Genomic DNA, 13,386 nt, shown 5'->3' with positions numbered 1-13,386 from the left:
TATACTGTGGAATCCTCGTGCTCTTGATGGTGGCTCAGTAATTGTGTCTCCCTTCTACTCTTCCTTTCTTTTTCCTCTCCAACAAAAAAATGAAAACGACAACCAAAACATTCTATGTATGTATTTGCACACACAGACACCCCTCCCCATAATGCAAGGGTGTATCAAATAGAATTTAGATAGATGTGAAAGATTTATAGCAAGTAGTTCTTGGCAACTCCATCACTTTAAATTCCTCAAACCATAAGTCGTAGAGTTCGGAAGAGTTAAGATTGGAAATGGTGTAGCACTCAGTGCTTTTCATAAGTGAAGAAGAGATTACATTGGAGGTGTTAGGAATCAGTAGAAAGGCCCCAAATGATTACTTATATGACCTGTGAGTGAATTCATATATTCCACATTTTAATCCTTGCCATAACAAAGCCCCCACAAAATCTGAGTCCAAGCTAAGTGCTATACAGCACCCTTAGTCTATTCTTAGACCAAAATAAAATGTGTTGTAAGTAGAGTGCTGGAGACTGGGCCATTTGAACCATTGCCCTCTTCTTCCCCATGGACCCCACAAGTGAGGCAAGCCCCCAAGTCTGATCCATCTCCTGGCTTTATCGTGTGTTACCAGCGGTGTTGCCTCATCCTCCTCCTTGCCTCTACCCTTCCTTTTTCTTTCAGGACTCGTTCTGCTGCAAACAGATTTTTGTATACACTCAGCATGTTAATAGAATGCTTGTTTGCTCTTGCTTCCTCAGAAACCCCCTTCTTCGGGGCACCTCTTGTTAGGTTGTACTGCCCCTTCCCATGGTTGCCATCTTCCTGCTCCCATTGCTGTCATGTCCCAAATTCCTCTGTGCTTTGCTTCACTCACTGAAGAAAGGCCTTGCTGTCCTTGCAGACCTTTACCTCTGCCTTGTCTCTGCTCTCCACCAGTAAGGCCACATCTGGACGGCATCCATACCTGGAATTTGAGGATCTTCCAGTGCACTCTCTGGTGACTCCTCTTATCCTTCAAGCCCTTGTGTTAATTTTACTACTAACCCCATTCTGTGACTGTAGGGAGCTCTGATCTTGAATTGGTTCTTTGTTTAATTTCTTATCTCTGTCAGGCGGTCAACTAGCTTTGCTTTCTACCTGTATATTCAGTTCACTTACGTCCCTGTTCTTTGTTATCCCCCTCAAGCCACTACAAACACTGTCGCAGATTTGTGTTTCATCAGTTTCATTAGTCCTTAGTCTGTCTTTTCAGCCACCATCCCTTCACTCTGAGGATGCCATTTCCTTATAATTAAGAAAATCGAATCTCTCAGGCTTGAAGCCTCAGCTCCTGACCCCTTTCCCGTCTCATCTGGATCCATTCCCAGCCTTCCCCACAGAGGCATTCTTCCCATTCAGAGGTCTTTTTGTCTACTGTTGATCTGCACCACATCTCACTCACCCCCCACCACTAGTGATGCTAACCCTAGCCCCACATCACCATGTATCTCCTTCTGTGTCTGTGGATTTGCCCATCTTGGATATTGCATAGACATGAAGTCATACGTTGATTTCTTGTGTCTGGCTTCTTAGCGTCATGTTTTTGAGGTTCATGGGTCATGTAGCCTGGATCAGTACTTCACTCCTTTTTGTTGTCGAATAATATTCCGTTGTATGGACATACCACATTTTATCTGTCCTTTCCCCAGCTGACAGATATTTTGCTGCTTTCAGAAGTGTGGATCTGACCTTTGTTCTACACAGAGGCTGAGAGAAGCTTTCTTAAAGCCTTTTTATCGTGGCACCATTCTTTCATTATTCTCTTGATCATTGCTATGATTCCCTTCTCGTTCTTTCACTTTTTCCTTCCCTCCACCTTTCCTTCACGTGTTGTTATTCCCAGGATTTGGTCCATTGTCCACATTTCTGTTTAGTTTGTACTTTTCTTTATTTTAAATGTCATAATTTCTGTGATGACCTACACACTGACACCTCCCCAGAGTAGTGTGCTGCTCTATCCCCGTGCCTCTTGAACAGTTTTTACTTTTGTTCTGTTTGTACCTGAAACTCAGCACACCCATAATAATGCATCTTCTTTTCCATCTCTAATCTCTCTTCTGTTTTTGATCTCTATCCTGTTTGGTGGCATCACAGTCTCTTGTCACCTGAGCCAAAGCTGACTTTCCTTTGCTTCTGCCCAGTCATTCCTAAGCCCTGATGATTTTCTCACTTCCCCTGCCTGCACTCACAGACCTCTCACTTTTCTGCTTTACAGCCTTCTGCCACCTGGTTGCCAGGATGATGTGTTGAAAATACAGGTTTAAAATCCTAGTGTGATTTTCACCATCTGCTACATAAAGTCTAAGCTCCTTACTGTGGTGTGTAAGGCCCCCTACGATCTTGCCCTCTCCTGCAATTGGCTTTCTGTCTTCCCACTTTTTTCTGCTTGGGTGGTGTTCTGGTAGCAACACATGGCTATATTTACTCGTAATGTCCCTTCTCCCATCTCACCTGCTTGAGCCCACTTCCATCCTGAGCCCTCATCTTTCAGTTCAGGCACTTGTCATTTCTCCCAGAACTAACACACACCTTGCCAGGCAGTCTGCTCTCCTACAGATTTGCTTTCACTCTGGTCCAGCCACAGCTTTCTATTTCTTTCTATTTCTGTTTCTTTCTATTAAAGTCATCTTCCAGAGGGTCAGATCAGATCATGTAATTCTTCCTAGAATTCTTGATTGTTTTCCTGGTGTTTCATGATTTGGACAGCCTCTCCCATACCCTTTTCCTCTTCTACCTTTCATCTCCACAAATATTCAGATGTTTCCTATTAACCAACCTTCCAGGCTCATCACTTGTCTCTTTCCCTGGGCACAAACTGGATGCCGCTGCCATGTATAACCACTTGTTATTTCTTAACTTTGTCCTGTGTGATTTTATGTGATTCCATACCTTTGAGCAAGTTGTATCCGTTCTGCTTGAAAATGGTCTTTACTACAAGACTGTCTGCCTCTGGGTCCGCTGTCTAACTCCTCCTTCAGAGTTAAGCATAGCTGATATTGGCCATGTTCCGTAGGGTCTTAGAGATGCTGCCAGTCTTTCTAATCTGTCTCCTTTATTATACCATTATACCTGCTTTTTATCTGAGCATATATGGTTGAACCTCTGAATGGATAAAAAGGAGAACAGTTTGCCTGCCAAGAGATCAAACTTTATTAACACCATAGTTAAACCAACTCGGTCAAGGAGCCTTCTGACAGTGGGAACTGTAATCAGTGCTGACTTGTAGAACACACGCTCCTAATCTGATGCCCATGTTTCTATTTATGAGGCTTCTGATCCAATGGAGAGTATTTTGGCTCTTAATTCCGGCCTTCTCTCTGCCACTGATTGACCATTTCCAGGGAAGTCACATCAACTCCCGGGACTTAGTTTCTCATGTGTAGTTAAAGACACTCCCTGCTCTGATGTTTTGAATACTGTAAAATGCCATGGGGAGAGTATAGATGACACTATATAGCTAATCACATAGGAAATGTACTCCTACTTGTTTCCTTTGTGGTGTCCAAAGCTTGTCACTTGTTCCTCTTGTTTACTTACACAAAGTCCACTCGATAAAAGTAGAAGCCATTATGCCAGTGGATGGGATGGGGCAGAAGGATTGGACATCCATCTGGTAGTTTATTAAAAGGAGTCAAGTTTCTGTAAGTAAACATGAAGGAGGTTGATTAAATTATGCTTACTCTTTCTCCATCCAAGATTTTAAGTGTCCTCAGGTTAAAAAAAAATTAATACTTACAAAAGCTCAAGGCTTTTAATGGCTACAAAGAGTCGCATTTCAAAGGATTTAAATATACTTTTGTGATTTGTGGCCAATTTTGCATTTTTTTGTTGAATTTTCGAGTTATCAAAAACACTAGCAGGTGAAAGCATCAATAATTTCAGTAGTTAAATAAATTTTCTAAGACCTATACACTTGCCTTATCAGACTTTTTTTTAAAGAGCAGTGAAGTTATTTATTTTGAAAAGGCAGCAGCAACAATTTAATCCAAATGATGAAACGTTTTAGTAAACAAAAGGTAGCTTGTCATAGAAACCACTGCATTTTTTAATTTTAATTTTAACTTTGGGGCAGGGAAGGGCAGAAGGAAGGAGAATCTTTTTCCTTTTTTTCCCCTTCAATTTGACAGAGAGAGAGATCACAAGTAGGCAGAGAGGCAGGAGGCGAGAGAGGGGGAAACAGGCTCCCTGCTGAGCAAAGAGCCTATGTGGGTCTCGATCCCAGGACCCTGAGATCATGACCTGAGCCAAAGGCACTGAGGCTCCCAGACACCCCAGGAAGGAGAATCTTAAGCAGGCTCCACACCTGCCACATGGATCTCACATCCCTGCGAAGATCATGACCTGAGTCAAAGTCAGGAGTTGGACACTTAACTGACTGAGCTACCCATGCACCCTGAAACCACTAGATTTTTTTGTTCAGAAGTGAAGTAATTACAGTTTCAGGTTGAAACTATAAATTCAAAATAATTACTTTATGTTTTCTTTCCTAATTTCAAAAAAGGGAAAAGGAAGGAATTAATATTTGGGTACTCTGCATAGAACCTTTGAAACTTCTGATAAAATAAAGTGTCACTGGAAGCTCAAGAATGGCCTTCACAGAGGCATTGGAGAATCACCCAGTACTGAAGCACCTTTAGGATCCAAGCCCCTTTACTTTTCTAACAAACTAAATGCAGTATTTATGAGGAGAATCAATACTGTTGAATACTTGGGGTGTGGTGAGCTTTTAAGACACATTGTTTTATCATAGCCTCAGAAAGAGGCAGAGTATTTGTTTTTAGTTAGTATTATGCAGGTTTCTTTTCTTTTTTAAAATTCAGACATTGTCAGTGTCACTGTCAAAAGAAAATTACAACCATCTGAGCCATCTGAGTCCTCTGTTTCTGATTAGAATGTTCTTTTGCTTTGAATGCAACATTAGAATGTTTTTTTTGCTTTGGGTCCCGGTTTGATTTAAATATTCAGACTAATTTCCCCCTAGAATTACCTCTTGCCCCTTCCTTCATGGGGCCTAGGCTTCCCGTTTCCAGCAGGTTTGCTGTCTGCCCTGGATGAGTAATCGGCGTGGCACCCGGTGCATTCAGGCAGGCCTGTGCGCTAGAATCGTCATACCTAGTTATGTCTGCACACCTGATGTTTTATTAACCAGTATTGATTTTTTTACCCGGGGGACTTTTTTCTTCCTGAAAAAAGGCAACCTTGCAGGAGTGAAAGGCATTGCAGGGGATGAATTTCTAATGAACCCCTTCTTTCCCTTTTTGTGACTTCTCTTTAATGTACCTTCATATTTTAAGTGCCTGAACTGAAATTTCATTTTAAGCAATTCCATTTTGATAAAATCCTTTTAAATCTTGACTTTCTGTAAGGTTATTTTTATAAAGATTGTGCTGCTTGACTGAAACGCTTAGTAGTGCCTGTAAATTTGAGCATTTCATTATAGGTTGCAATGAAGCATGCTCCCATGCAATGAAATACATAGAATTTGGAACTATTTGAGTAATGCCACAAGAAGTAAAAAAGAAGAAAAATCTCATGTCATATTTCAAGTAGTCCTAAAGTTTCTCCATGTTTGTTTAGGGTTAGTTCAAAGAATTAAAGGAACAGTGGGAGGTATGAACTCTTTCATACTGTAAAATAAGTATGTAGCTCAGCAGTTATTTTGTGACAGAAAAGGATTTTTTTTTTGCATTAGAATATAAACATTTACACTCAGTATTGTACATTAATTTTTATAGCGGCATCTAAATGCTAACTGATAATATGAATACTTCCAAGCTTTTTCATCTCTCAGCATGACTTAGATTTTCCTTTCTTTAAAAAAAAATACATACTTTGGCATTTTTGCATGTATATATATTTGTTCAACTTAAATGATAGCACAGATTTACACATTTGCCATAAATTACACGGGGGTTAATCATTCCCTTCTGACTTGGAGCTCAACCATAGGTTGGTCGTATTTTCCCAGCTGCACTGGAATCTGCAGCCTCAGTCCATCAGGCATTGTGTACGGACTGCATCCACACCATTAGTTGTCAGCAGATGAGGGTACTCATGAGTCATTCTGACAGCCGACTTGCACTCTCACAATAAAGTAGGCCCTGCTCTGTCATTTCCCTGAAGCCGGAATCAAGCCTTCTCCAAGGAGTGCATCCCTTGCAAGGCGTTGCTCATGGCTTATGCCTTCGGTCTTGACTTTGAAAATGGTTTGATTACTAAATGTGTATTAATGTACATTAATAAACTGACCCCTCTGTTCCTCTTGCAGTTTTTGGCACTGGGCACCCATTATGGCAAGGTTTATTTACTTGATATCCAGGGGAACATCACTCAGAAGTTTGATGTAGTAAGTATACAGTATCAAATAATGTATGAATTAGACTTTGTACTGAAAATTTATGCTTTACAATATTAACTTTAGCAGTTTGTTGTAATAATCTAAAGAAAGGGCCTTTATCAATTCAATCAGAGTGCTTAGAGTGTAACTCTGAATTTTATAGTATATGCTAAAAATTATAAATGTGAATGTAAAACGAAAGAGGTTTATAAATACATAAATAAGCATATATATACATTTTATATTTTGACTTTGTACCTTTATATATAAACCCCATTTAAAAATTTATTTTTATAAATCTGTTGAATTAGGGGCGCCTGGGTGCCTCAGTGGTTTGGGCTGCTGCCTTCGGCTCGGGTCATGATCTCAGGGTCCTGGGATCGAGCCCCGCATCGGGCTCCCTGCTCCGCAGGAAGCCTGCTTCCCTCTCTCTCTCTCTCTGCCTGCCTCTCTGCCTACTTGTGATCTCTGTCTGTCAAATAAATAAATAAAATCTTTAAAAAAAAAATCTGTTGAATTATAATTCTTTGTTAAATAAATTAAAGTTAAATAGTTTTTTTTAGTTAAATAAATAAAAGACTTTATTATGGTCATCCATTTGACTTTAAATGAAGTATTTAAAATATTTCTACATGTGTTCTTTTCAAAATAGAACAGTGTGGAATATCTAGGGGAATTATAATACTAAAAGAAAAAGTACTGCTTTTATTAGTGAATACTGGTCCTAATTTACATATACAGGGGAAGTTGTGAAATCCTTAAAGTGTGAAGCTCCCTCATTTCGTCAGTTGTAAGTATGTGCCCCACTGTCTTCTCTAGATCCCAAGTGTGATGGAAGATTGATCACCTTGCTGGTTCAGTTTATCTCATCTAAATAGAGAAAGCTAATTTTTATGTGAATGTTTTGGTGCTTGGATTTTTGGGGGATTCTGTTGATTGAAAGTGAAGAGCTAAGCTTTTTAATTTTTTGGTTGTGATTTGGAATCACTGAGGATGAAGAAAATGTGGAATTTAAAGCTTGGTTATGGTGTTTGAGATGTTCCTTGAAAGGTTCAGGAGCATCTGTGGTTGCGTGTGTGTGAACATTCGGAGTGAGCAGGACACTCATATTAGGGACAGGTATTACATCAGCACTTGTTGAAAGATCTATTACAAGGGGTTGGTATAGTTTATAAAGGAGACCACAGTTTCTGAAGCTGGCACATTGTGTAGGAAAGAAGTAGGTTGCTTCGTTTTACTTAAAAGAAACTGAACCGCTAAATGTTGACAGAATCTTGGGAACAGTCCAGGAAGGGACTTAACGCGCATGAATCGTACTAATACATCAGGCAAATTGCAGGTTCTTGTTTTGCTTCAGCATCTTTCAGACAAGAGGAATATATATTGGACCTCCATCTACGTCCCGGACACCCATCTTGGTGACTTAAATGTGTGTTCTTTCAGTTGCCATCTATTCAGACGTGTAGCTGATGCTGGGAAGAGTTCTTTTTCGCGGTGTTACCTGTAGCTCCTCACCATTAAAACAAAACAAAACAAAAACAACAAACAAAAAACAACCCAGTAAAATCTCACCTGTCTGTTCTCTTGAACTTCCTGCTCTAGGTAGAGGATTATGTGACAACTCTGTTTCTAAAAATGTCCTCTGAATATTGTATAGAAATTGCAGTGCTGGAGCGCCTGGGTGGCTCAGTGGGTTAAGCCTCTGCTTTCGGCTCAGGTCATGATCCCAGGGGCCTGGGATCGAGTCCCGCATAGGGCTCTCTGCTCAGCAGGGAGCCTGCTTCTCCTCATCTCTCTGTCTGTCTCTCTGCCTATTTGTGATCTCTCTCTCTGTCAAATAAATAAATAAAATCTTTAAAAAAAAAAAAAAAAAAAGAAATTGCAGTGCTTCATTACTGAGGTTCACTTACCTGTCTGCTGACTCCATTGCCAAAGGAGAAACCAAGACAAATGTTGTAGGAGTTTATTCGTGTCTTTGGTCACTCATTCATTCATTCAGTCTTTGTCTACACAGTATAACCCTTCACTTATATTCTTTCTGATGTCAGTTTTATGTCAAGTATATCCCATGTCCTCTTGCAGTAAGTTATGGTATCATCCTCCCTAAATTTGCCCACCCCTTTTTCCTTTTTTTTTTCAATCTGCCCATGTGACATCTTCAAAAATAAGTTCTCTGGAGCCTTGCCTGCCCACTTACCTTTTTTCTTATTTTTTCTGGCAGGAGAGGAAAACATTCTGATGGTATTTTGTTTATCAAAGAATTTGATAGTCTTCTGTAGAAAGGTTTTTCAGGACACCCTGGCTTTTTTGTGAACATTACCATATTAGGCATTTGACTTTCGGGTAACACACATTGTCCTCTTTTGAAAGGAGCTTTAGTCTACAGCTTCTCATCTCCAAGTTTTTTCCTCTATTATTTTATTTTCCTGTTTCTGATGATGTGATTGCTTTGTGGGGCTCTCTATCGCTCCTTTTAATAAAGGATTCTTTTGGTTCTAAAATACTATTATGAGTTGAATTTGCTGCTTTTCTTTCAATGTAATGGTTGCCATTTTAACCCAAAACTTTATTCTTCATTAGAAATGCAGGGAGAGTGAACAAATATTTTTAAGAATTAATGAATAAACACTCCTGGCTTTAGTTTTCACTTCTAAGTGGGAATAATTTAAGCAAATTAAAATTAGATAAGATAAAAAGATCTTAGGTTTGCACAGTGTTTATTTCCTCAAGCAGTATCTCTTCACCCCATTCACTGCATTTCTAGTTTTGATTGTGGTAGTTTTGTTTGGCAGGGGGCGGGGAACACAGAGGAATCTCTAACGAAGTTTCCCAAGGGAGTCTGCTATTTGAACTAGGGTGGAATCATTGCACTAGAGGCTGTCTGACTTTACTTTCAAAACATATGAGGTAAAAGAAATAACCAAACAAATCATTCTGCATGTTGAAGAAAGATATTTGTTTTCCCATTAATATTTCAGGAGAAATACTATGTGGTGCACAGTTCCACTTGTTAGGTATATATTCAAGACAAATGAGTGCAGTGTTTATGTCCACACACACACATACTCACACACACACACAATACAAAAGATATATAGGGGAGTGTTAAAGTAGCTTAATTCATAATAGCTCCAAACTAGAAACAACCCAAATATTCATCATTTGTCGAATGGATAAGTAAATTGTGATATATTCTGAGCAATTAAGAACAGACTGTCTATACACATAATAACAGATGAATTTCACAGATTTAACATTCAGCCAAAGAAGCCGGACACAAATGTGTACACATTGTATGATTCCTTTTATATGATGGTCAAGAAAAGGTGAAATCAAACACTGGTGATAGAAATCAGATATTATTTTTTGGCCTGGGAGAGAGCACAGGAGAATCTTCTGGAATGCTGATAATATTCTCTATCATTATGGCTTCCCATATACACACACATGTAAAAATTACTGAACTATGAATTGGAGATTTGTGGTCTTTAGTCTGTATTAATACCTCAGTAACACACACATACACACACACGCACAGGTACCTGTACACTTTTTTGTATCTTTGCCCTTGAGCAAAATTCAAAATTCAGATTATCCTTTGTCTGTTGAAGCAATCCTTTCTTCTCCTCATTTCAAAATACCATCAAATTTAGGGCGCCTGGGTGGCTCAGTGGGTTAAGCCTCTGCCTTCGGCTCAGGTCATGATCTCAGGGTCCTGGGATCGAGGCCCGCATCGGGCTCTCTGCTCAGCGGGGAGCCTGCTTCTCTCTCTCTCTCTCTCTCTCTCTCTGCCTGCCTCTCTGTCTACTTGTGATTTCTCTCTGTCAAATAAATAAATAAAATCTTTAAAAAAAAAAAAAAATACCATCAAATTTGTTAAGTCGGTTTCCTGTTCAGGGATCTTTATATGAATGGATCACACCACTGAGGTGATTCCTACCCCTGTATATTCTTCTACAATTACCTAAAATGTAGATAAAGAGGATTCTGTGGTACCCAGCCATCTGTGACTGTTCTTTTGTTGGTTGAGCGTGAAAACCACCGAAATGATGCTTTGTTTTGCATGTGGATACTCATATTTCACAGTACTTATAAGAATATTCAGATATGCTAATGTTTTAACATGTTTTTTAGAGGTTATTTCTAGATATGACCTTATGTTAATTCAGATTTAATTGATAAAGTTCACTTCTCTTTGAACTCAGAGTAAAATGAAAGTGGGCCTAGTTTCCCATGTAAAATGCTCAGGTTGCTAGGAAAATTACCTTTAATATAGGTCAGGCCATATTACCCTGAAAAATGGCTGTCTTCATGAACTTACACAGTATATAACATAGGGATTCAGAATTCTTAGGGGATCTCAGATACCTTCTAAATTTCCCTATGGTATCTATGCCCCTATAATGCCTTTAAATCATTGTAGTTACTTTCCCTTCAATAGCATCCACTTTCCTTAAGCTTATTAATTTAAGGCTTACTAATTAGGAGTATTACTTGGAAGTAACAAGCAAATTATTTTGGAGCATTGTTCTATATGTTTTAAATCTTTGTTCTCTTAAGTGTGCTAGAGGGAGAGCAGAGAGCTCCACTGACCAAACATAAATTTTCTGTTCTTTACCTTCATGTGTTTTTCTTCCTTTGCCTGAAATAGAAAATGATACAGCTTTGCTGTCATGGTGCCATGGCAGGAGACATCAGATAAATACCCACAAATGGATGGTTACAAAAGGAAAGGTATAAGAAAACAAAACAAAAGAGAACAGGGTTTTATTGGGCATTTTGCATTAAGATAAATACCAATTTTTCAACTGAATCTCTTAAGCGGTAGGTTCAGAATTCTTCATAAACTCCTGATAGCAGTTTATTGATGTTTCTATTCCTGTTCTTTTTTTTTCTTTTCTTTTCTTTCCTTTTTTTTTTTTTTTTTTGGTTAGGGATTATACCAACACTGTATTTCTTACTGCTAATCTTTTGTACTTCCTCATGTTCATATGCTAATAAAATCCCAGATCTCTATCAGAATTTAAGTAGCTTTACAGGACGGTATCTGAACATCCCTTCTTCTAGGGGGTCTTCGTTTCTGTTTAATCTCCCACCGTCAGTCTAATCACTGCTTCTGAGAACAGTGGATGGCTCCTTAGGACTTCCCAGGTGCATCAGATCTCAAGATCCTGGTTGGTCATGTGGCCAAAGCTCCCTTTGTGATCTTTGTTTTCCTTCCTTTCTCCTCCAGTCATCTGATCCACTCACCATTGCCTGAGGATTGTCTCAGACCTGCATGCTTGTGTCCAGGCTTTTCATCACATCTTTCTGGAATGCCCTTCTTCCGTTGGTTCCATTCTTCCTTTTGAGATTTGAACCTTAACTCCTGCTTTTAGAAAGTAACCCTTTTATTCAATAGTACTTACCAAGTATTTAACATATACTCAGATTTTTCCTACTTGCTCTGGGTGATTCAGAAAGTCATCAGAGTTTAGAAGCTGAGGAGACTTCGATCGTTCTAGATATAAAAGGTGCCAGGTAAGGAAGCCTGAAGGAAATTGGGCCGGGGCTGCTTTGATTCTGTATTCCCTGCCCCTGTACTCCCTTGCTTTGTCTGGTTTAGTGTAGGCCTCCCTCACTAGACATTCTGACAGGTCATTTCCCTCTCCAGCTTTGAAAAGATGTTTCTGTGACTGCTTCCTGGGCCTCTGAATGAGCATGGTGTCATTTCTGTCTCCGGGCCATCTTTTGGATTGTACTCCTGGCCTTCTGCTTTCTTTGGCTTAGAAGAATTCATTTCTATTACAGATCAGCTCCTCTTTCCTGTGTATTGAGACGTAAACATTGTTTGCAGGATCATCCATCTTTATTTCATGTCTCAGGGAAAAGAAGTACTTATCTGCCCTCTCATCTCTTTGCTAATGTAATCCTGAAAATTTAGTGTTCCTTTAAACTTCTTAGACTGCATTTGTAATATTCACAAACACCTTTTATCATTCGCATGATTTGACCTCCTCCTCCTTCGCATTATTGCCACATCTCGAACATGCAGTATTTTTGTTGAGATTATTTGCATCTGTCATTCTCCCCATAGAATGTGAGCTTCTTGAGGGCAGTTTCTGTGTCTGATTTAGCTCTGCATCCTTAGTGGTCAGCATTAAAAGTGAAAGATAGTGAGGCATTGATACAAGTTGGCTGAATGCTAACAGTTCCAAATCTGTAAAGTTCCTTCTATCTGGACGGTTTTCCAGATAAACAGGGGTTTACACCTTCCTTTGCCACAGCCAGATTATTGTGTATACATTATGGGAGATCAGACAGACATGACCATTTCTTTAGAGTTAGTACAGATACCATACACTAGTTATTACCCTGAGGAGCCCAGCAATTTTGGGCTCATTCAAAATGTGGACAGGATAATATCGGGGTGACTGTTCATTAAAAGAGCTGTTGGAGCAGATCTAAAATAAAAATTGGAAGCTATCATTGAACAGAGAAACTCTGCTCTTGTCTGGGTCTCATGATATTCACCAACCTGAAGTAAACCCCATCTATAGTAGGCTCTGCCAGACTTGGCATCATTACTTGGGAAGCATGGCATTTATCTTTTGATAATATCAGAGCAGTGCATTGTTGGCTCAAATGTGTCAGTGTCTATAATACCTGTTGAAGACTAATTGACAGGCCTCGGATTCTTAGGTATTAGAAGAATCTGTCTTCTATATTTGGACTCTGTATTTCGAATGATAAGAAATGTGTCAAATGAGTTGAGAATTACTTAAGTGGAACTCATTCTAACTGATGCCAAGGAAAATCTTATTTCCAATTTTCTACATTTTTGTATTAAATCATTTCCAGTTTGTGGATTATTTATAGATAGCTTTGTAACTTTGGTAGCTTCTATGCACAGAGGTGACTAAGAAAACATACTCATCTTAAAGGATGCTTCTGTCACTTAGAACAGTTGAAGTGTTATGCTTACAACATGTGGTAATATTGGACTTCTTAGTGGTAACTGCATTTGGACAAATATCCCCTAA

General features: G+C 39.2%; 1 protein-coding gene across 3 annotated transcripts in view; it reads left to right on the top strand.

Annotated features, from left to right (window-relative positions):
* The window catches only part of VPS41 (VPS41 subunit of HOPS complex), a 176,702-nt gene that overhangs the window by 37,959 nt on the left and 125,357 nt on the right, over positions 1-13,386 (top strand). For all 3 annotated transcript variants that reach the window (XM_004739346.3, XM_013059254.2, XM_013059251.2), the window contains exon 4: positions 6,296-6,373. In XM_004739346.3, the coding sequence (XP_004739403.1) occupies positions 6,296-6,373 (78 nt within the window). The remainder of the gene's footprint in view (positions 1-6,295; positions 6,374-13,386) is intronic.

This window comes from Mustela putorius, unplaced genomic scaffold (genome assembly GCF_011764305.1).
Source record: "Mustela putorius furo isolate JIRA1106 unplaced genomic scaffold, ASM1176430v1.1 tig00003845_pilon_pilon_pilon, whole genome shotgun sequence".
Lineage (NCBI taxonomy): Eukaryota > Metazoa > Chordata > Mammalia > Carnivora > Mustelidae > Mustela > Mustela putorius.
The sequence above is the reverse complement of the archived record's forward strand: the minus strand, read 5'-3'. Positions and strand labels throughout refer to the sequence as shown.